General features: G+C 56.6%; 1 protein-coding gene across 1 annotated transcript in view; it reads left to right on the top strand.

Annotated features, from left to right (window-relative positions):
- Positions 1 to 19,278, top strand: part of KIAA0930 (KIAA0930 ortholog) — a 46,360-nt gene extending 27,082 nt beyond the window's left edge. The window contains exons 2-10 of the mRNA XM_059937142.1: positions 1,086 to 1,237; positions 5,477 to 5,602; positions 5,703 to 5,780; positions 6,089 to 6,190; positions 7,429 to 7,569; positions 8,144 to 8,338; positions 11,077 to 11,239; positions 12,780 to 12,938; positions 13,295 to 19,278. Coding sequence (XP_059793125.1) covers positions 1,086 to 1,237; positions 5,477 to 5,602; positions 5,703 to 5,780; positions 6,089 to 6,190; positions 7,429 to 7,569; positions 8,144 to 8,338; positions 11,077 to 11,239; positions 12,780 to 12,938; positions 13,295 to 13,335 — 1,157 coding nt within the window. The 3' untranslated portion in view covers positions 13,336 to 19,278. The remainder of the gene's footprint in view (positions 1 to 1,085; positions 1,238 to 5,476; positions 5,603 to 5,702; positions 5,781 to 6,088; positions 6,191 to 7,428; positions 7,570 to 8,143; positions 8,339 to 11,076; positions 11,240 to 12,779; positions 12,939 to 13,294) is intronic.
- The last annotated feature ends 4,080 nt before the right edge of the window (positions 19,279 to 23,358 follow it).

Below are 23,358 nucleotides of genomic sequence, written 5' to 3'. Positions count from 1 at the left end.
GCTGCAAGTCAGGGGGCCTGGCCAGTCCCTGCACCGCCTGTGAGGACAAGGGAGAGCCCCGCATCAGCGGCCCTCAGGTTCCCGCCTCCAAGGTTGGGTTAGGTCAGGTCCTTCCAGCACCCAAGTGCGAGGACTCAGTCACGGTGGTAAAGTAGTTTCCGGAGAAGAGAAAGAAACCAGGAGCAATTTAATATCTTGGGTTTCTAAGAAATAGCTCTGCAGCATATCTTGGAATTTTGTCGGATCTGTCTAGACACCTGCCTTTGTGGGTCCCGCTCTGTGCCAGGCGCGGGCTCTCCACGCCCACGGTCTCAGTCTGTGTTCACCCCCAGAAACCTGGGGGTCAGAGAGGCTGCGATGCTTGCCCGCTGTCACATGGCAAGTGCAGAGCTGGAGTGGAAACTCAGTCCTTCCTACCAGAGCCTGTGGGCTTTTTCTCCTTGTGTGGGAAAGAGTGCCATAAAGATTTATCATAAAGAAATACTGTTTGTAATAAAAAGAAGAGTCAGTCTGGCATGCCGAAAGGCTCCGCGGCGCCGGGGTGAGGGTAGGGGTGGACGTCCTCCCTGCTTCCTGCCTGCAGCTGAGAGTGGTTGGCAAAGGGGCAGCTGTTCCTTTAAGTCGGATTCTCCGTGGGAGCTGCCGCAGCCTGGGGTGGGGATGGGGGGAGGGAGGTGCCTGCCTGACAGATCTCCCCTCCTAAGCCCTTCCAGCTCCCAGCCAGACAGCCTGCCCATGACATTCCCTCTGATTCCGTCTTTCCTTCCCCACCGAAGCTGCTGATTCATCCACAGGCTGGAGTCCACTGTGCCCTTGGCGGGGGGGGGGGGGGGGGGGGGGTCTCAGGCCACCGCTGGGTGGAGGAAGGGGGCCTCCCCGGGAGGTGGCCTTGAGCCTCTTTGGGTGCCCCATGGTGGGGTGTGAGGGAAAAGGGGGCTCTGAACATCACAGAGCCCTGGCCGCTTTCTGACCAGAAACACAGGTCGGGGGCGGGGTGGGGGACAGGGCCCGGGCTCGGCCAAGGTCACGGGGCTGGGGCCAGGTTGACCCATCCTTCCTCACTCCTCTCTGGCCTCCCTGTGCAGGGTGCTTCAAGGATGACCGCATCGTCTTCTGGACTTGGATGTTCTCTACCTACTTCATGGAGAAGTGGGCTCCGCGGCAGGACGACATGCTCTTCTACGTGCGCCGGAAGTTGGCGTACGTGGGCAGCGAGGGCGCCGTCGACGGGCGGAAGGTGAGTGGCCCCTCGGGGCCCGGCCAAGCCTCTCTGGAGGTCTGCTCTTGGTGTGAGAGAGGGGCCTCCCTGCAGTCCTTGTGCGAGTCAAGAGGGGAACATGGTGTTCATTTAGCACCTGCCAGGCGCCGGGAACTGTGCGGGGAGGGCCACACCCACATCCGGTGGCCGGATGCGCTGGGCTTGTGTCGATAGACATCATTATTTATTTATTTATTTATGGCTGTGTTGGGTCTTCGTTTCTGTGCGAGGGCTTTCTCTAGTTGCGGCGAGCAGGGGCCACTCTTCATCGCGGTGCGCGGGCCTCTCACTGTCGCGGCCTCTCCCGTTGCGGAGCACAGGCTCCAGACGCGCAGGCTCAGTAGTTGTGGCTCACGGGCCCAGTTGCTCCGCGGCATGTGGGATCTTCCCAGACCAGGGCTCGAACCCGTGTCCCCTGCATTGGCAGGCAGATTCTCAACCACTGCGCCACCAGGGAAGCCCCGATAGACATCATTATTAATCTTCACCACGACCCTGGAAAGCAGCGATTATTATCACTGTAGTACCTTGGAGGAAACACGGACGGAGGCTGGGTGATTTGGCCAGCATCTCATAATTAGTAAATAAATGGGGGAGCAAAGATTTTGACGCCAGCGGGCTGCGGCCCTCCCTGGCTGCGGGTAGTTGAGCCGGCTTGGTGATGATGCTGGTGCCTACCAGCCCCTGAGCCCTCACCACGCACCCGACACGGTGCTGAGCTCCCTGCCTCCCGGTCTCGTTGTGTCTTCCCAGCGACTCAGCAGGGCAGGGGTTATTATCCCCTTTTTACAGAAGAGGAAGCCGAGGGCTCACAGGTGAAATGAGTCGCCTCAGGTGTTTCATCCGCTAAATTTGTGCAGAGCAGTTGATGGAACAGACTTTGAATGTTTTTCAGAAGCTTTATTTAGTATTTTGTAAAATGTTTAAGCAACCTGTATGCCAAACATGGAAACACATTGCTTCCCTTTAAATACACAGAAACGGGAGGGCCGTGGAGGCAGGTCTTTGCAGCGTGCCCACCTCAGGGCCTGCAACCCCGGGCCGGGGCTCGTTACCTGGGGCTTGTGCCTTCCCTGCCGTGTGCCTGCTCTTTGAGCTGACGTGTGGTGGGTTTTCTGCAGATGGACAGGCCTGGTGCCCGCTGCAAAGGAGGCACGGTGGCTTGCATGCCGGCGGCCATATGGCTGGTCTGGCCGGGCTGCGTGTCGTGCAGGAAGGCCCAGGGGTGGGCCAGGGTCCTCTGGTGTCCATCTGGTGTCTGCAGCAGCTGGCTGTGTGGCCGTGTTGTCACTGGGGCCCATGGGCACTGGGAGCCTGAAGTGCGTCACGTGGAGCCGACACAGTGTGGCAACTCTAGTGACCAGAAGGGAGGGGCGTGGTCAGCAGAGGCCACCTGGGTGAGGTGAGTCTGGAAGGGAAGGAAAAGGTGCTCCGCAGCAGAGGGGCCGATGGCCAAGCTGTGGGTCTGAGCACGTAGCAGCCCCGTGCGTGCAGGTGGTTGCCAGTGGTCTGTGTGGCTGGGTGTAGAAAGGTGGAACCCGGCACGTCAGGTGGGTGGGGCCAGATCACGTGGGCACTGAGGGTCATGCCCAGGAATTTGGGTTTTATCCCCAGAGCCCTGGGAAACCACTGAGCCTGATAAACCGAGGAAGGGGACGTGGTCAGAGTTCCATTTAGCAGGCTCTCGGGCATAGGTGTGGAGGAAGGGCTGGAGGGGGTCAGAGTAGAAGTGAGGAGCTGCCAGTGGTGGGCCAAGCCGGGGGGAGGAGGGGTCAGCTCCGAGGAAGGTCCAGGAAGTGGGCTTAACTAGCAGGGCTTCAGGTGATTGAATGTGGGGCGGAGGGGAGACTCGGCCTGGCAGCCAGGTCTCTGGCTTGGGCCTGGGGTGAATCTGGAGAGGACACAGGAGGAGGGCAGGTGTTGGACGGGTTGAGTCGCAGGTGCCTGTGGGACATCCAGATGGCAGCGTCTTCCAGGCAGTGGGTTTCCTGTCTGAAACTGAGCAGAGAGGTCAGGGAGGAGCTACAGATTTGGGACCATGGGCACCAAGATGGCATGGGAAGAGGAGGGAGCCTTGGGGGAGTAACAGCGAGGCCTAGGACAGAGCCCTGAGCCAGCCTGGCATGGGAGGGACCAGCTGGAGACCTTGAGCGACTGGCTGGAGAGGTGGAGGGCTCCAGAAGTGGGCGGGCGTGGGGATGCAGGACGAGAAGGGGGACGGGCCATTGGATCTGGTGACCAGAGGCTGTGGCACAGGCCTCGCCTGCACGGCCTTGGTGCTGGGTGGGACCCAAGCCACACTCAGTGTGGGCCGGGGGAGCCCTGGGAGGGATGAAGGGGTGGCATTTGGGGGCAGGTATTGGTGGAGAGATCCTGAGTTGAGCACCTTCGGGAGCCTGGCCCAAGGTCCCTGGTCACCACACCCGCCCTTCCAGGCCAGCATCGTCTCCTCCGACTGGCCTTGTCACCTAGTCAAGTCAGCTCCTCTCTAGGGCTCAGCCTCTCCTGGAAAAGGGGGCCGGGTTAAGGCCGTCCCATCGCACACACCTGGGGGGCCAGAGGTGTGGGTGATGTGACCACACGAGTCCCCTGGCAGAGGGTGGTGAGAGGCTTGGGAGCCTCGGAGCCGGCGACTCCCGTGATGGGCACGCTCTCCTCTGTCCTCGGCGCCGCCCCGGGGGTGCAGGCACTGCTGCCTCCACGGTTGGCCAGCGAGGAGCCTGGAGCCAGGGCGCGTCCGCCTGAGGGCAAACAGCCGGGGGGCGGCAGGGCTGTGGCCTCCGACTTCTGTCCCCCACCTCTCCGCCTGCTGGCATCTGCTGGGGTTCAGATTGCAGATGATGGGGGTTTTTTTTGCAAAATCTTGGTGTTTTCTCGAAGGCAGGGAGACCAGAGGCTCCAGTAAGGACTGGGCACATCTGAGGCTCTCAGCCGTGCCTTGGGTTTCGGTGCCTGGAGAGGCCCCGGCTCTAGTCAGGGAGGGTTTTCTTAGCCCGACTTGGCCTTGAATTCTCCAGGCGGGCAGGCGGGAACAGGGAGAGGTCAGGTCTGCGTGTTCCCAGAGCGGCCGGGCAGGGAGGCGAAAGGAATGGGCAGACGATGGCTCTTTCTCGTGGGGAAAGAACCCTGGACTCAGGACAGAGGAGTTTGGAGCAGGAGGCCCGGGGCCACGTGCGAGCTCTCCTGAAGGTTGGGGGGTGTTGAGGTCGGAGGGGAGCCTGAGTCCATGGGAGCGTGTGGCAGTCTAGCTGTTCATGTGCTGGAATGTTCCATTGAACACCTGCCGTGGGCTCTGTACAGATGCTTCTCTCCCAGCACTGGGAGCACAGAATGACTCAGACTTGGCCCGGCCCTCGGGGAGCCCGCAGTCTGTTGGGACTGACAGACAGCGTGGCCAGTGACACGTGGAGCCGTCGGTGCTGTGATGGTGGGAGGAGTGTGGGTGTCTGGGGACCCACAAAGAGGAGGAGGTGACATCTGGCTGGAATGTTGTAGGACAGCGAGAGGGGACGGCGGTGGACTGAGGACATTCGTGTGGAGGGACCGGCACACACAGAGCGGGAGGGGCGTGTCAGGTGCACACATGACGGCGCCCTGCCGGGGTGGGCCGTGTCACGTCTGCCGGTAGTGTTTGGAAGGCAGCCGGCGGGCAGCGATGCGGGGAGACCCCACAGGCCTGGGGGTGCGAGGTGGGCAGGGAGGGGGAGTGGGGAGACCACACAGCCGTTCCCAGGCAGCTTCTCTGCCCCCACTGCTCAAAAGAACAGAAAGGCAAGCCCCGGGCAGGCGTGCTGCGGACCCTGCCGCAGCGCCTGCGCGCTGCGGGTTCTCTGCGGGTTCTCTGCGGCAAGCCCGGGCTGCCTCCGGCCCCCTCCTCGTCCTGCAGCCTAGCGGCACCCGGTCACCATAGCAACCCCAGGTCTGCCTGCGCTCGGCCAGTGGTGGAGGGTGGCTGGGTGGACGGGCCGCCGGTAGGCGAGGTGAGGAGCAGCAGCGTGGGCGGCACAGGATGCTGGGACCCCCCCCCCACCCCCACCCGCTGCAGGGCCTGAGGGACGGACCTTGGAGGCTGAGTTCTTGGTGAACTCCGGGTCGCATCGCTAGAGGGCCCAGGAGTAAGGTTGGAGCCCACATCTGCGTTAACACCTGGCGGGTGCAGTGGTGAGGGAGAAGGTGCCCCCGTGGGGCTGGGACTCACTTCTGCCCTGGGCCTCGCAGCTGGCTGAGGCCGAGCCCGAGGTGGAGGTGGAGGTTTACCGGCGGGACTCCAAGAAGCTGCCGGGCCTCGGAGACCCTGACATCGACTGGGAGGAGAGCGTCTGCCTGAACCTCATCCTGCAGAAGGTACAGGGGTGCCGTGGGGCGGGGCTGCGGGAGGGCGGCTGTCAGAAGGCGCCGAGGGACAGCAGACCCCTCCACAGCCCCGTCCTGCGCTCTCTTCCAGCTGGACTACATGGTGACGTGCGCTGTGTGCACACGAGCTGATGGGGGCGACATCCACATCCATAAGAAGAAATCCCAGGTGAGCCCTCTGGCCGCCCCGTGTTTATTTTGGGAGGCAAGTCCTCCTCCTCCCTTCCCTGCCGCGAGGTGAGCGTCTGGCTCCAGAAATCCATTCAGCCCCCGGGGGCCTATGTCCTGCTCAGGAGCACTGAACCAGTCATCCCAGACAGCTTCCTCCCAAGTGGCAACCTTGAGCGTGGCCTGGCCCTGGGCAGTGTGACCGCGGTGACCTGTGCCTTGGGCAGCACACCCCACCCCACTGAGTGGCTCTGGGTCTGGGTGCAGGGCCGGGGCCCCACTCAGTCCTTCGCATCTCCTTTCTTTCAGCAAGTGTTCGCATCCCCCAGTAAACATCCCATGGACAGCAAAGGGGAAGAATCCAAGATCAGCTACCCCAACATCTTCTTCATGATCGACAGCTTTGAGGAGGTGGGCTCTGTCTCCTTCTAGTTCCCCCTCATCAGGGAATGCGAGGGAATACGAGACGCTTTTCCCTTAGGCCTCACACGCCTTCAGAAAGGCGGTGGGCGCTGGGCTGGGCTCCCGCTCTTCCTGCTGTTTGACTCGGGGCAAGTGAGTTCACCTGGCTCAGAGCCTCGGTTTTTCTCATCTGTAAAATGGGCATCAGGCTTGAAAGATCAAAGAGCTCATGAATAATGGGAGAATGCGTCGTAAACGCCTACAAAGAGTGCTTCCCAGGCAGGAGGAATCGTTGTTCTGGCCCTTAAACTCTAAATCAGGGCCTCCACACCTTGGGATCCTAGGATGTCCAAGATGCCTGGGGCTCTAGAAGTCATGTGGACCAAGCTTCTATTTTAAGGTTGGGAAAACTGGGGCCCAAGGCAGGTGACTTGACTGGGAAGTGTGGGCTGCCAGGGACCCAGCTGCGTCCCACCTGCGACCCTGCCAGCCCCTGTCCAGCCACCCTCCCCTGTCGAGGCCCTGGCAGCGGTGCCGGTACCCACCGGAGGGGGTCGGGGCCCTGGGAGAACTCAGGAAGAAGGGGGCCTGTGTTTCAGGGCTCTTCTCGATTGGGTTGGTGTGTTGAGACATCTCAGGCTCACACGGCTCGTCCGTGGCAGAGCTGAGATTTGAACCTCAGTCTGTATGACCTCAGAGCTCGGCCTGTACCCCGGCCCCCGGGAGCGGTGACTCGAGCAGGGGCGGGGTGTGGAGTCCCCCGCAGGCCACCCCGGCGGTCGGGCGGTCCGTCTGTCGGGCTCCTGAGCTGGTGCCTGCACGCGAGCCGTGAAGCTCGGGGCGAGTGGGCCGAGCGCCCACAGCCAGGGTGGAGGAGATCCTAGAAAGCGGGCCAGACGGTCCCCGTGAACCGTTTAACTCCCTGGCGTGAGGAAGAGTGATGGGGGCAGTGTCCTTCCGGTGGCCATGGCGGGTGCGTCCTCTTCTGGTCCCAGAGTCACTGTTATCAACCCCACCCCCTTGTAGCTGCCCCCGCCCCGCGGTAGCCTGTCCGCCTTCCTGTGCTGGTCTCGGTGGAGCCATGGGGGGCCTTGAGCAAATACCCTGACGTCTGTGGCTCAGCGTTCCCACCTGCAAAGTGGGAGTTCCCGAGCAGTCCGCCCCGGGCCAGTGAGAGGGTGCTGGGCCGGGAGCCGGGCTGCAGCTGGCAGGTGATGAACCCGTCTCTGCCTCGCGCCCCTCCCCAGGTGTTCAGCGACATGACCGTGGGCGAAGGAGAGATGGTCTGTGTGGAGCTGGTGGCCAGTGACAAAACCAACACGTTCCAAGGGGTCATCTTTCAGGGCTCCATCCGCTACGAGGCGCTCAAGAAGGTGTACGACAACCGCGTGAGTGCAGGGAGGGCGCAGGGCCCAGGGGCGGGCACCCCCCAGGCCCCCTTCTGCCCTCGCCCGGCTCGGAGCTGCCCCTGCCCCTCCTCGGAGCGCCCGCAGCCCCCCGGAGCCCCCTTAGGCGGTTGTGTTGTGCTCTCTACAGCACGCCTCGGCCCACTCCGGCCCCCGAGGGAAGACCCTCCTGGGATTGGCCCCTGCTTGACTGAACTGAGGGGAGAGGAGTCCAGGTGGGCGGGCCCCTCGCCCGCAGCTGGGCACGGTCCTGAGGACGTCCTCTCTCCGGAGCCTGGGAGGAAGGGACGGGGGAGGTGGTCTCAGGTCCCCCTGGGCTGGGGCTCTCTTCCCGGCCTGTGCTGGCCCTGCGTGGGGCCTGGTCATCGGGCTGAGAGGGGCCTCAGCCAGGGATCCCTAGCGCCCCGGCACCGCCCTGCCTTGTGGGCGAGCCCGGGTCAGCCGGGGCTCGGTCCGCCTGGAGGTGGGCTGGCAGCAGTGCTCAGGGGCTGCTCGTGCCCGCAGCGAGCGGGCGTCCCGAGCTGCCTGGCTCAGGCCCCCTCCCACCCGTCCGCAGGTGAGTGTGGCGGCCCGCATGGCGCAGAAGATGTCCTTTGGCTTCTACAAGTACAACAACATGGAGTTTGTGCGCATGAAGGGGCCACAGGGCAAGGGCCACGCTGAGATGGCGGTCAGCCGTGTGTCCACCGGTGACACGTCCCCCTGCGGGACCGAAGAGGACTCCAGCCCGGCTTCGCCCATGCACGAGCGGGTAAGGGCTGCGCAGCTCGGGGAGGGCCCTCCCGTCCCTCAGATCTGCTTCCCACCGTCTCCCTGACCCTTACAGCCCCCGCTGAGGTAGGTGTCATCGCCCCCAGCCTTCTGGGGAGGAGGCCGAGGCTCAGAGAGGGCAGGTGACTTGCCCAGCGTCGCAAAGCAGGTTATTGCCTGGGCCCTGAGCTGCCGCTGCAGCGGGGCTCAGTCTCCAGGGTCCTGGCGCCTGCCTCAGTGGACCTGCTGGGCGAGTGTGGGCACGTGACCGGCCTTCGCGGAGGGTGAGGCCGGGGTGATGAGCGAGCCTCCCCTCCTGCTCCAGCACGATCAGCCGGGGCGCAGAGGCCCTGGGGCCGCCCAGCTCTTCTCTCTGCCCCGGCCACTTGTTTACAAGGTGTTGTGCACCTGAACTGCTGGGAGGCCGCCAGCAGCCCGTGGGTGGGCCTGAGCTTTCCTGTCTGCAGGCCTGGGGACCCAGGCTTGCCGATTTACTTGCCCTGTCCCAGGTCACATGGCTCTCGTGTGACAGCACCGAGCCTTTGAGCCCTGCTCTTTCTAGGCCACTGTCCTTCCCCAGGGGTGGGAAGCTGAGGTCAGTGGCAGCTTTATTCGTGGAGCCTCCAGGGGGCCCCAGGGCTCAGGCAGGGGAAAGTCTCCAGCCCACTGGCTGCTTTGCCCCAGTTGGGTCTTCAGAGGGGGCTGCTCGGAGCTGGGCATCTTGGATGAAGACAGGGCACTGGGGGCACCTCCAGGAGAGGGGCTGCTGGGGGGCTGGAATCCGGGTGCTGCTGCTTGCGTGACCTGGGACCGGTCTCTTCTCCTGAGCCTCAGTTTGCTCATCCAGAAACGGGGTGAAAACACCTGCCTCCTGAGGTGTTGGGGGCTCAGAGGGCCGCTGAACATCAGATGGGGCCCTCAGGTCACAGCCGCTGTGGGGACGGCTGCTGATCTGCTTGGGAAAATGGCTCCCGAGCGTGTAAGTCGCGCATCACTGCTGGCGCGCCCGAGACGGGGGAGCGCATACTTGGGATACTTTTAATTCTGTAAAATTACGTTCACCTTGCACATCTCCAGGTAGTCAGATGGCGGTTTTCCTTCTTTGTATGTCTTTTTTTGCTTTGAAGTTTCTGCAATGAATGTGTTTTATAAGCAGAACAGAAGCAATAAATGCTCTTTTTTGTGATGATGGGTGAGAATTCCAGGCAGGGGCCTCTGTTGTCTTGGGAATAGAGGTGGTTTACAGTTGAGATAAGGAGGCTTATTCTTCTCCTTGGTCCTAAATTGCCCACTGAGGCCCTAACGAATGTGTATGTGAAACCCCTTGTGAAGACGTGGCCTGGGCTTGGGCTGGACAAACCTGGGTGCCAGTTCCAGCCACTTGTTTGCCGAGCGACCACAGACAGGTTACTAGACCTGCCCGGGCCTTGATTTTCCATCTGTCAAATGGGGGTGATGATCTTTCTCGCTCAGGGTGGCTGTGGGGGTGAAGGAGACGGTGCCTGGGAAAGTCCCTGGCCCATAGTAGCAGGGAGGCCTGGGGTCAAGGGGAGGGGCTTGCCCGGGTCACGCAGCTGTCAGTGGCAGGCCCTGACCTCCCAGGACTGCACGGGCCCCCTCCACCTCTGTGCTCACTGTCGCTTGTCCCCTCCCTTTTCCAGAGGGGTTGTTTGTAACCAGTGCATGACAAATGCAGACTCTGTGTGTATTGTGGTTTCTGGTGTTTGTTTTTTATCTTTTAAAAACCTTCCCTGGATTGTGGGAGGACCTTCTGGAGCCCAGCGGCCGCCGGGACTCTGGTGGATGTCGGAGCCATGACGAGGAGGCTGATGGGGCTCCCGAAATCTCAGTCCCAGCTCGTCTTGTTCCTCAGATTCTTGTTTGCATGGGGAGGAGGGAGGAGATGGGCCACGTTCCCTCTGCCTGGAACGCCCTTCCCCCCCTTCTTCACCTAGCGAACTCCTACTCGTCCTTCAAGACCCAGCTCGAGCGGCATCTCCTCCAGGAAGCCTTTCCTGATTTCCCAGGCTGTTGATTCCTTTTGCCTCTGTGCTCCCCTGTATCCTGTGCTTCCCCTTTTCTGTCTCAACAACCAACATTCGGTCTGTGGTTGTCACTTTTGGGTCTCTTGCCCCCAGCAGACTGTGAGCTCCTTGAGGGCAGGGACCACTGTCACGTGCCTGTCTGTCCTTAGTGCTGCCCTGAGTGGGTGTGGAGAATGGTTGGTGAGTGGCAGTGTGGCTGGAAGAGAGGAGAGGAGGAGATAGAAGCATGGACCGCTTGGCCACTGCACGTCTATGAAAGGATGCTGGGAGAGGGGGGGATGGGACATAGTAGCCAAAAGAAGAAATCAGGGTGAAGAGCATGGCCTTAGGGGCAGAAGACCTGGGTCGCAACCCGGTGTGGCCACCATCCTGCTGGGTGACCTCGGGCACGTCAGGGTCGCTGTCCCGCCTTAGTTTCTTCTTTGTCAGATGGGCTGATGCCGGTTCCCGTCGTGGGTGGTGGGGAAGGTTCGGTGCCGTGGCAGCAGCCAGGCTTGCTTTGGGCTCTGACGACCCTCTGACCAGCGTCTGAGGCCCACAGGAGGGCAGCCCCGTCCCTCCCGGGGCGGCGCTGGCGGCTAGTGCCCGCCAGGCCCCGGCAGGGCGGGTGTCCTCGTCATCCGAGGCGGGAGATGGGTGGGCGCTGGGACCCCGGGTCGGTGGGCCGCTCTGGTGACTCGCCCCTTGTTCCCAGGTGACCTCCTTCAGCACTCCCCCAACGCCCGAGCGCAACCACCGGCCCGCCTTCTTCTCCCCGTCCCTCAGGAGGAAGGTGCCCCGGAGCCGCATGGCGGAGATGAAGAAGTCTCACTCGGCCAACGACAGCGAGGAGCTCTTCCGGGAGGATGACGGGGGAGGTGACCCTGCCCCTCCCCGGGCTCCTTGCTCCCCTCCTCCGCAGTTAGAGAGCCGGCAGGTGCCGCGGGCCGGCCGTCCCGGGTGGGGGTGGAGCCGTGGACAGACAGACAGACAGAGGCCCACCGAGAGGAGCCCCCAGCCCGGCGCTCTCAGCGCTCAGAGTGTGAGGCACAGCTGGCGGTCTGCACTAATTTCAGGGGTGCAGGGCCTTCCCGACGTCACTGGTCTGACCGTTTGGCCGAGCGGGTGGGGGAAACGCCCTGGTCCGCGTGCACATGCTGTCACCTCCCTCCCTGGCTTTTCTTTTTTTTTTTTTTTTTTTTTTTATAAATTTATTTATTTATTTATGGCTGCATTGGGTCTTCGTTGCTTCGCACGAGCTTTCTTTAGTTGCGGCGAGCGGGGACTACTCTTCCTTGTGGTGCGCAGGCTTCTCATTGTCGTGGCTTCTCTTGCTGCGGAGCACGGGCTCTAGGCGTGCGGGCTTCAGTAGTTGTGGCACGTGGGCTCTGTAGTTGTGGCTCACAGGCTCTAGAGCGCAGGCTCAGTAGTTGTGGCGCACAGGCTTAGTTGCTCCGCGGCACGTGGGATCTTCCCAGACCAGGGCTCGAACCCGTGTCCCCTGCATTGGCAGGCGGATTCTCAACAACTGTGCCATCAGGGAAGCCCTTCCCTGGCTTTTCTTCTCTGGTCGCTCTGGAACCCCGGGGCGGGGGCGGTCCCTCAGGGTCTCTCCTTGCTCCGTGCGGTCCCCTCAGGGCTCACCTGCCCTCCTCCCCGAGCCCGCGGGCCTGTCTGTCTGGCGGCCCGCTGGGCGTCTCGGCCCGGATGTCGCAGAGGCCCTGGTTCTCACCCACTCAGTCTGCAGTGTCCCCCGGCCGGCCTGCGCCTTCCCACTGCTCTCTCTGCGCACGTGGGCCCCGCCGTCAGCCGGCCGTGCGGCGGGGCGGCGGGTCCGTGTTCATCAGAAGAGCAGCGGGAAGCCGTCTGGAGGAGCTGGGCTGTGGCGTTGAACGGTCCTGACCGGCAGGACCCAGAGGCAGAGGGCCTGCTGGACGAGACCCTGGCCAGGGCCAGGAGACGCCGGCACCGGCCTCGACCTGCTCTTGAGTGAGCTTGGGCGAGTGCCTTCCTCGCCTCAGCTCACTTCCAGACCAGCAGGAAAACACTCGTAGCCCCCAGCCTGCCTTCCTGGGCGACCCGTAGATTGGCTGACGGTGACAGGTCATCCCAGCCTCACCCCCATGTCCTCCCAGTGACAGACAGTACCAGAGGGGAGCAGCGAAGTGACACCGTGTGGCGATGGGCCAGACCCCACACAGGAGACTCTCCAGGACAGAGAAGGGGGTGTCAGGGAGAGCTCGGAGGGGTGGGCCCTGAGGGGTAGGATCGGGCTGGATAGGCAGGCAGGGGCGCTGGGCGTCGCATGCCGGGGCGATGGGGCGCCCAGCAGAGGGTCGAGCTGGGCCAGGGAGGAGCCACCTGGAACGGGAGGTATTCTCCCCGCTGCCTGGGCCTGACCGGCCTTCTCCCCTCCAGCCGACCTGCACAACGCCACCAACCTGCGGTCTCGGTCCCTGTCCGGCACGGGGCGCTCCCTGGTCGGGTCCTGGCTGAAGCTGAACAGAACAGACGGGAATTTCCTTCTTTATGCACATTTAACCTATGTCACTTTGCCGCTGCACCGGATTTTAACAGGTAATTCTGACCTTGCGTGGGACCTCTGGGAAAACCATGGCCCCTGAAGGTGTCCCCTGGGGCCGTGCTCTGGCGCCCACCCCGTTAGTCGAGGGGGAGGCGGCGCTCTCGCTGGCGGGCCGCAGAGCGGAGCCGGGCAGTGGCTCCAGAGTCCCCACGTGAGCCCCGTTCCCCGTGGCCTCGCCAGGCGGTGCAGCTGCTCCACGCCCATCCGTTCCCCGTCTGCACGGAGGGTGGTCACAGCCCCGCAGTTCCCCGAGGGTTGGAAGAGAAAACGCCCGCGAACGACATGGCGCGCTTCCTTCATAAATGGAGCGCTGGAGGTGTGACCGCCCGCGTCTTCCCCGCCGCCCTAGACATCCTGGAAGTACGGCAGAAGCCCATCCTGATGACCTAGCCGTGAGCGGAGCCCACGCGGAGCCTCCAGCCCTGCCCAGGCCTGGGGGCGCTGCCAAGTGCCTACCTGTCCACCGCCACTGGGGTCTTCCGGGACCACCCAGCGCCGCAGCCAGAGCCAGGCGGGACCACTCGACTCCCGGGGCCGGGGCCAGCTCCACCAACACCAGCCCAAACTGAAGTGCCTCGTTCTCCTCCCCGCTGGCTCTGCTCCTGCCCCTGCGCCCACCCACCCAGCACCCTCTGCCCATCTCTGGAGAACCCTCTGCACCCAGAGAGGACCAGAGATGCCAAGAGGCGTAAGAGAGAACAGAGGAGCAGCCAGCATCCAGCAGAGTCCAGCCCTACGGACCCGATGTACGCATCCCGACAGACAGCAGGCAGAGACCACTGGCTGGGGGCACGCGGTGTGTCAGACTGTCAGCACTTAAGGAACAGCGGTTTCAGGTTTTGTGACACTGTACCGATGACCTTCAGCGTCCAAGTTAGTCCCGATCGTCTGTCCTCCCTCGTTTACTCCTGGTTGTAGATGGGTTTCCGCGGGGAGCGGGGAACACGGCTGTCTGATGGTGTTGCCCTGGGCTGGGAATACCTCTCCCCGTGCCCGGCCCCAGACAGGCCCCCACCTGCCAGCATGGCCTTTGCTTCCAGCCAAAGAGCATCATCACCAACACGCACCCCTCCAGCGCGGGGACAGCCTCCCTGTCCGCGCCTCAGCTGGCGTGGCCTGCACAGTTTGGATTCTGAGGGCAGGAGGGAGGGCTTGGTAGCCGGACAGGAGAAGGGTGGGGTCCCTGCCAAAGGGCGAGGAGGGGTCTGCCTTCTCCCAGGAAGGTTCCAGGCAGAACCTCCGTCCCCTGGGGCCGGGGGAGGGGACAGGGTGTTTCATCTTCCCTGGTTTCCTAGAGCTCATTTCCTTTGACTGGGCGTGCTGGTCCCATTTCTCAGACCAGTCACTGAGGCAAAGGGGAACTGGCTTCCACGTGGCTTGTCAGACCTCGTTCCAGCTTGAAGCGTTTCCACCTATGGTGACACATTGTGCTGTTCTCAAAACCACGAGCCTCCTCAAGAACAGAAGCGTTTCCCCTGCCCATGGGAGTAAGCCGTCAGCTGGGTCTCTGCTGCTCTGTTTTGCTTGCGTCCTCAGGAGTGTTTGTTTGAAGGGTTCCTGGTGTACTAGGGTTAGAGATCCTCTGGGGTAGAAGAGGGAGAGGAGGAGGGGCTTGTTTTCCCGTCCGTTTCCATTCTGCGCGTTCTGAGGGTTTGCGCTGGGCTCCAGGAACCGGGGACTACTTTCGGGCTTCTCCAGATTTTGTATGCTGTTATTAAAAGCGAGCTACTGCATTTCATTCTGCCTCAGTTTGCCCACCTGTAGATGGGGCTGATACCACCTACCTCACCGCAGTCTCCAGGGTTCCGGTGCACGACAGGGTCAGGGCGAGATGGCCAGCTCTCCTGCATAGCTCACCTCAGGTCAGGTGGCAGACCATCGGGACGCTTACCCTACCCCACCCGCCGGTCACCCAGGCCAGGGAGGCGAGTGGTGGGGTCTGGGCGAACGTCCTTGCGTTCTCTGACAGCGCCTGGCTCATGCTCGGCTGCATCTCAGCTCCCCGCACAACTTCACGTTCCAAAACTGTGTCTTAGGGCAGCACAGAGTCAGGTCACGCCCCAAAGTGTTGGAGCAGAGCCTCAGGGAGCCGTGAGCCTGGCCCGGTGTCCCCAGATGCCGGGTGAGGGTTCTCTGGGGAGCCCAACGCTGCCGCCACGTCTGTGTCCGAGGCGGCGGAATTATAGCTTTTCCTTCAGGCTCCTTTTCTTCCTGGTCTTCTGGGGTCTGAAGACTCTGGCTCAGTTCTTGGGAGAAATGCAGCCCTAACGTATCTGCCGTGGAAGGATGAGGTAGTTCTGCACACGCACAGTGCAGCTACCCTCCCCGTTCTCATCGGGGAGGAGCCCGAGAAGGGTCCTCCCACACCGGAGCCAGAGATCGGCTCCTCCTCAAACGTAAGTCTGCCTCGAAGGGTAACTGAGGGCCAGTTGCAAGGAACGCGTGAACGTGCTTTGCAGAGCTTAGACATGCGGGCCACGGTGGTATTAGAGATCACACCTCACTGGTAAAGCGCGTGAACGTAGGTAGCACCTAGCATGTGCGGGCCTAGCGTGTGCGGGCCTAGCGTGTGCGGGACTAGCGTGTGCGGGACTAGCGTGTGCGGGCACCGTGCTAAACGTTTAGGTGCTGTCATCACCCGCTTCTTACAGATGAGGGAGCAGCCACACGCAGAGAGGTTGGGACAACAGGAGCCCAACCCAGGCGTCTGGCCCCAGTCGACACTGAGCCTCGACACCGTGCTGCCCCAGGACTGATGCACGAACGTTCCGTGCAATCGACCTTTCTCAGTCTTAAATCCTCCAGAGGCTACTTCTGACACTGAATTTAAAACATGCTTAGAGGCACTTGGTAACTAGGCAGTAAGCTGTTACTCTGAGTTCTGCTTTTCTCAAAGTCACAAATGACATCAGTAGCAGAGTGACAAGTGATGGGGCCAGAACCGGGGCCCCGACATCCCGGGGCATCCTGGTGTTGACACATCGTACTTCCTGTAGGGCCATCTTTCGTTTTCTGGGAACATGCCTGTCTCTTGTATAACGAGGGGACAGCCAAAGCACGTGAACATCTCTTCAACGGGAATTGGAATTAAAGTGCAGTTTTCCTTTGAGGAAACCTGTAACCTCTGAGCTTTTTAGGACATTAATAAGAAAGTTATCTTCGTTTTAGAGTCAGACCCGTGTCTTCTCTGTTTCCATCTCCTTCAGCACCTGAAGGTTCAGGCAGTGTTTAGTCTCCATTGCGATGTCTGATGGAAGGAACTTTCAGTTGTCTGTGAAAACGGCTGAGGCTTGTTATTTCAAAAGAAGGATATTATTTTTAAGTAACAGAGAAGTAGTCAAAGCGAAGAAAACGCAAAATATTCTAAAACCAGTCAACTTGGAGATAGCGTGGGTTTTCTGGCGAGTCAGAGCCTTGCTAACGTTTGGGCTTTTCAAGGACTGTGAACAAATCATCGGAAATCAATTAGGTTTCTGTCAATGATAGTAACGACAGACAGGCATGTTCCTGATGTGATTTTTTTTTTTTCAAAGACTCTAGCTAGAATCGAACCAGGATCTATTTTTGCTGTTTTAATCACAGATAAACTAGTCAGTAGAGATTTTTGAAGAATGATGTGAAAACTTTATTTCTTAAAAGACATTCATCAGAGGCAGTCTCTATGCAGTTGGTACATTCTAATGACTGACTTCTGAAAAACATTCGACGTTATCATAATGCGGGGGTTTTAAATTGCTGGCCAAAATTCTTCAAAGATTTACCTATAAAACTGTCAACTTTCTAATGCGCCTTGGTGATAGGTTTCACTCTGATAATTCTGTTCAGTTTTCCAACGTAGCTGGAATTTAGTTACAAAAACCAAGTGTCTTTTGCCAGAACATTGATTATTCCTGTTCAGGCTTTCTCTCTTCTGTGTATGAGACAGCAGAATTACTTCCCTTCCAAAAGATAACCGCCCTAATAGGACAGACTCCGACAGGGATGTGATGCTGGCCGACATCGGGCCCTGGAGCTGGAGTGGAAGTAGCCTCTGGAGGCGTCAGCAGCCCTTCTGGCAGCGCTGCTCTCCGGCCAGGCGGCCAGAGTCCCACCCCGTCCCTCCGGGAGTCGGGTGATGGGTGCACCGGGGCTTCTTCCCTTTGTTCCTGTTCACTGACGGACACGATTCTCAGCGGAAAAGGACTCCTGCAGCCCTCCGTCTGAGCCCCGGGAACAGACAGCCCTGGAGAACTCCTCGGGACACCGCACAGAAGCCAAATCACTTGAACACCGAGTGGCCTGGGGCTGGGTTCAGAGTCCACAGCGGGTAGAGCTTCAGAAGCAGAGGCAGCCGGCCGCGTGGAGGCGTTGGTGTTTGCAGTTTTCTACTCTTCCCAGGGCAGGCGGGCATCTTCGCGGCTGCGGTTCCAGCCCTGAGCTCAGTAGATGAAAACCAACAGCGACGCTCCAACTCTGCTGAGCGGCTGCCAGTGTCCAGTCTTTCGTCCCCCACTTGCTAGAAGGTTGGGCGATTTAGGTGTAAATAGCAATCTTTTATGGTCTCCAGACGAGTTGTGTGTGTGAGAATATGTAAACCTGTGAAGAAAACCTGTTGAGATTTTTCACTACTTTGAGGCTTAACTAAAATTTCTACAAAATATATTTTAGCAGAAACACCAGGACGGCATACACTGACTATATTAGGATCTAACTGGCAGTGCTGTTTCCATAAGCGCTGTCAACAGCTTCTGGGTTACCCATCTTCCACGTACAACAGAAATAATTTCTAAGCAGTTGTTGGTGGTTGGCTGCTAGCTGTGCTTTATGATTTTGCATTTCTTTTGAAAGTTGATTTGTATGTTGGGTATTATTTATTTCTTCTCTGATGAATCTGTACCTATTTTTTTCTCCAGTGGGTGTTTCAGATTACAGGTATTACAGCAGTGTGCTAATTTACTGATTGAACCTTTATTTCCCCCCAGAGGTGTCTTAAACTTCTTTTGGAGCTTTCATACAAGTTACTGCATTGAATGACAGAAGCGACCCCATACCCTGGCTTTGGCAGGCCTGGGAGTCAGCAAGGGGCTCTGGAGGCCAGCAGCTGCAATTTGGTCAGATGCTGTTATTTGCAAAATGAAATCGGAGATGTGTTTCAGGGTCAGCTCTCTCAGCCCCTATGAAGTCAGTTACACTATAAAATTCCCAAGCCTTTGCCAGAGAACCTCTGCAAAGGCCCTGAGACAAGTGGGAAAGTGACTAGAATAAAAGGAGTCCCAAGTTCACGTTCTGGCAGGCTTCGCGTGAGCTACTGGTCTTCTGGAAGGTGGTTTTGGAGCGTGGCTGGCTGTTGCCTCCCAGCCCCGGTTCATCAGGTTGACACTGAGAATGCTCACAGCCCCTCAGGCTGACTCTGCCAGAGCCTCCTACTCCGGTTCCTGCAGGTGGAAGCACTGCTCAGGCAGCGGGCTTTTTCTTTCCGTGGTCAGGTGCACTCTTATGTCATAGGGTGATGGGCACAAGTAAGGCCTAAGACACTGTAGAAGGTTATAGAAAATGACAACAAAAAGGGGGGCGGTCTGCGAGGAACACTTCCACAAATCTAGAAATAGAGTAAAGGTCACCACAGCACATGACATCTCTCAGAAACACCGGAGCCAGGATTCTCTGAACTGGCGTCACCAAGGGCAGCCTGTACTTCAGAAGGCGTACAGACGGTACCTAGAAAGGAGGCAGTTTAGTGGGTAAAAAAGGTGACTTCCTTCTCGTTCAGATCAACCCCCTTGTTAATAATTAGGAGGTCCTTTTAAGACAGTCACCTGATTAGTAGACATGTGGGGAGAAGGTCTGTACCCTGGAAGCTACCTGCAGTAACTGCATTCCTGTTCACTGCCTACTCTTCAAGGCTATGCTGCTGTTTGCTTTCTTTTATTCTGACCTAGATGCACTTTTAGGAACTACTGTCATGCCCTGGCTTAGAAAAAAAATGTTGACTGGAAGGGAAAACCTTTGGGAATTTTATTCTGGCAGAAGGGGTAAATGTAAAATAACTGAATCCAGACAATAACATGGTTCACTGTATATATACTTGTTGAATGTGTAAACACGCTGTACTTTGTGCTCGATTGTTAAAATGACAGAACAGCTGGAAAATTTATATGAGGAAGGAAAAATATTTGTTCTGGGGATGATCGAACAAAAGATGTCTTTGCTTTTGCCCACAGCAACATTAAATTCCCTCCTGACTTGGCCTCCACGTAAGCCAACAGGCTTATCAACAAGATACTTCTTTCCTATTTGTGGGTTAAGGGTCTTTCATCGTGGAACCTGACTTTAATAAAACAATTAGACTGCTCAGTTTGAAATACCATGGTTTTTAGTAGACTTTAGTGATTATAATTTAAATAAACAATTGTGTTAAAAAGATTTTAGCCGATTTCAGAAACCAGTGAAGCTTAGTCCTTCAATGGGCACATACACACCTTCAGGTCACAGTGGAGGGAGCCCGTGTGGCTCTGTCCCCTCGACAAGCTGCATCTCCTTAGGGTTCTGTGAACTGTAAAGGAGAATCACCACCTACCTTCCCAGATGCAGTGAAGTTGGAGACACGTACAAAGGCTGACGTAGTTCCTGGCAACTGTGATAATCATTGTTTCCTCCTGAATAATGTGCCCAAAGGGTGTTTCATAGGTTATCTTTAAACAAGTCATAAGGGAGCACAGATGTTGCCCAGTGGTTCTCAAAAATTTGACTTGTGTCAGAAACACCTGTTAAAACCCAGACGGCTGGTGATGAAATATTCTGGAATTAGATAGTGGTGATGGTTGCGCAACTCTGAGAATATAGTAAAAAGAGCTGAACTGTGCACGTTACAAGGGTGAATTCTATAGTATGTGAATTATAGCTCAATAAAAACCAAAACACATGCCTGGGCCCCTGCCCGAGGATCTGGTTGGGTGGGTGTAGGGTGGGGCCCCAGAGCTGGCATCTCTAACAGGTCCCTGGGTGTCGCTGCTGCCGCTCCCACGGACCACACTTCAGAGCCACTGCTCCAGCCCGGCCATTCAGCTGAGCACTAAACGAGGGCCGGCGCAGCGGAGATGCACTCCTCTTTACACAGTACCTACCCGCTTAGTGTCTTCAGCAGTTTCCATCAGATGCTGTCAGTTCAAGAAAAATATTTTGATGGGTAACTGTCTTTATAATATTTTCTTTACCAGGAGACACCTCTTAAAAACCAGCTGAGTGCTGAATAACTCAGGAACGTTTTAAAGATACAAACCTTATTCTAAAACTTTCAAAATTATATTACAATGTAATCTGTTAATGCCTTAATAGTGATTTTCTAAATCACCAAAAACTTAAAGTAACATAAACTTAAAATACATTTCTTCTTTCATTTTGATCCTTCGTTTTAAAATGTCCTCCTGAAAATAAAATAAAATAAAATAAAATGTCCTCCTGGACACAGATCCCAACTCCACTTACTTGTAGAAGAAACCTCGCCTGCCTCAACTCCAGTTTCTTTGGAAAGCCCACCCAGGAGCCCCTATCTGGAAGGTTTGCTGCAAGCACTGAACAAGAGAATATATAAAAAGCCCCTAGCGCAATGCTGTGCACATTATCCAACGGAAGATGTTATTCCCATTCTAATTTGTAAAAACGTGAATCCAACAGAAATTCCTGAACGGTCTGGAATTGGTCTCATCTGGCACAAGGGGTCTGATAATAAAAGGGTCCGGGTCTCTCCTCACCTCCCAGCGACCTTCCTGCTGCTGAGGCGGCTTCTGGGCACTGACTGCTTCTGCATGGCGCTTCCCCCGCCGGCTGGCTTGCCTTGTACTAACGCCAGGCGCAGCACAGAGGAACACAAGAGTGTCAAACACTGTGATTCTGTTTACTTTCCATTTATTCACATTGCATGGATTGATACACTTCCTCAATGGGATCATTCAAAAACTAATACAAACTGAGATTACATTGTCCGACGATTCAAGTATTTTAGTTTTAGAAAACGATTTCCGATTTAAAATAGAAAGCAAACAATTTATCCATTTGATTGCTGAGAAGTTTCCTGCCTCCGCCACAGCTGCGTCTGCATCAAACGGAGCGCCCTCAGCCTGGACCGTCATTGCCACTGGCCACCGACACACAAGAGGCCTTGTGCTCAGAACACCGAGTGGGAAGAAAAGCTCTGACGGTTCCTCACGGTCACCTACTGGACAAATCAGTTTCTACTCAAAAGTCCTCACTTCCAGAATGAGAATGAATCCTAGGGGTTTGGGAGTAAGCCATTTCGTCTGGAAATCTGCAAAGCCTTCAAATGCACTGCGCTGACATTTGGATTGTTCTGAAATATAAGAGTATCTGACAAATGCTCAAAACAAGCAACTTGTTTACCTTTAAAACGAAACCAAAAAAGCTGTCTCAGTGAAAACTTGTTCTGAGCTCTAACAGTAAGGTAGAATATTAGTTTTTTTTGCTCTACCCCAGAACAGGTAGATATTTTTTGGCATGCAGCACATCAAAAATACAATTTAGAACTGAAACTGTAAAACAATCCTTTTAAGGAAAATCAGTCCATAAACAGACCTGTCCTTCCATGGAAAACACAACCTAAACTTTAAAAACGACACGCATTTTTAGCCTGTAATTCTAACAATGAAGACAACATAACATTCAATTTTTTGCTTAATGGGAATGCTCAGAAGGAGGAGATGAATGAACAGCGGTTTAAAAACAAAAAGGCCACTGGGATACTCAGTGTTTGTCAAGAGATAACACAATCTGATTTAGAATTAAAGATATATACACCCTTTAGGCCACATTTATGACACACTCTTTATAGATTCTCAAACTAAAGACAACAATTTTAGTCCACGTTAAACATTTTAAAGCCTAATTTCTAATAATTTGTTAAAAATAAATCTAAACCCACAGGGCAGAACTGAGGTGTTACACAGTGGGGATGAAAAGGCAAGCCCTCCAGGGGCCAAGGAGCCCCTCCCCCAGTAACAATACACGGACTTAAGAGTTTACAGTGAAATCCACGTACGCTTATTAGGCTCTTTTACACTAATACATAATTAAAGTGGAGACTGGCAAGTTCCTAAAGTGTTAAGAGTGATTTTAAGAAAATATCACATTTTGACTTACGGTGGACACATTTCCCCCCGTAATCTTCACTTTAACAGTACAGTCTTAGCAAGAACTTGCTGGGAATGTTAGGAAAAAGAAAGCCACACATATCCAGTAATTTAACAAGACAAACTATCTTTACCCAGGGGTGGGGGGTGGATGGGGGTGTGAAGAGTTAATCCAATCATGACTTTCATGCCATTTTTGGTGAACATTCCACATCGCATGCAAAAGCAAGCAGGAGGATGCACGAAGAGTCCCCAAAGAGGTCTGAGCGCCTTACTTTCTGGCGGGACCCAGGAGCACGCGCGGCTAAGCTGTGACGTGCTGAGGTTTGTCCCCCTTGTTTCCTCAGCCCGTTAGCAGCTGGATAACCCTAAGGTCAACAGGGCAGGGCCAGGGTTACCTTAACAGCATCCACCACCTGTTGACTAAACTCCTCATGAATACTCCCAGTTGTAAAAAGGAAGAGCAAGGTGACCGCCCCTCCCCCCAACCTCACGCCACACCCGGTCGACGCCACCCCAGCCCAACAGAGCGAGCGCCTCCCTCTGCGAGTGGCGGGAGAGTGGCGGGACGGACGAAGTCACACGCTGGGCCGAATCCTCCCAATGGAGCCAGAAAGATGCGAGCCGCAGCGCAAGCGTCCTGAGACTCTGGCGCGACTTACCTGACCTCAGGTGCTTAAGAGTGACACATCGCAACATGGATTCCCCGCCTCCTTTACATCTAAAAGTTAAAGCTTTTTTTCTTTTTAAATAAAAGCAGCTGTACTATCTACACTGATTCTGACTTTTTTTAAAGTCAGAGACAGCATGTACTGAAGATCAGAATATACGAGTGTGAGCCCTCAGGCACGGACCCTGAGCCTTTAAACAAGATCATCTGGTACCAGCATTAAGTGATTCATGAGGAATGAATGAAAGTGGACATTTAGAACATTAAACTTTACCTCTAGTTCATATGACCAGAGTCTTCAAAGAACGCTAGTGTTAGTTACCTGACAGCTATGGAGAAGTGACGTGGGTATTCGTGTGTATACCCATGGCTCCCTTCCAAATGGACATACTGAATATCTTACTTTTTAAAAAGTAAATGGAAATTTCAGTATCAAATGCAGAATAAATACACTGCTGTCTAAAAGTTAAAGGCAACATTTACACACATAATTTTCTCTTCCATTTCCTTATTGCATGTTTCCTGGTTAGTTCACATGGCTCCTGTGTAATAAAACTCCTATGATTTAATAAGTTTAGGTTTTAGATCCATAGGGTTCATCATGGTACAAATAACCAAGAG

Source organism: Balaenoptera ricei, chromosome 10 (assembly GCF_028023285.1).
Source record: "Balaenoptera ricei isolate mBalRic1 chromosome 10, mBalRic1.hap2, whole genome shotgun sequence".
Classification (NCBI taxonomy): domain Eukaryota; kingdom Metazoa; phylum Chordata; class Mammalia; order Artiodactyla; family Balaenopteridae; genus Balaenoptera; species Balaenoptera ricei.
Note: the sequence above shows the minus strand (reverse complement) of the source record. Positions and strands in the feature narration are given on the sequence as shown.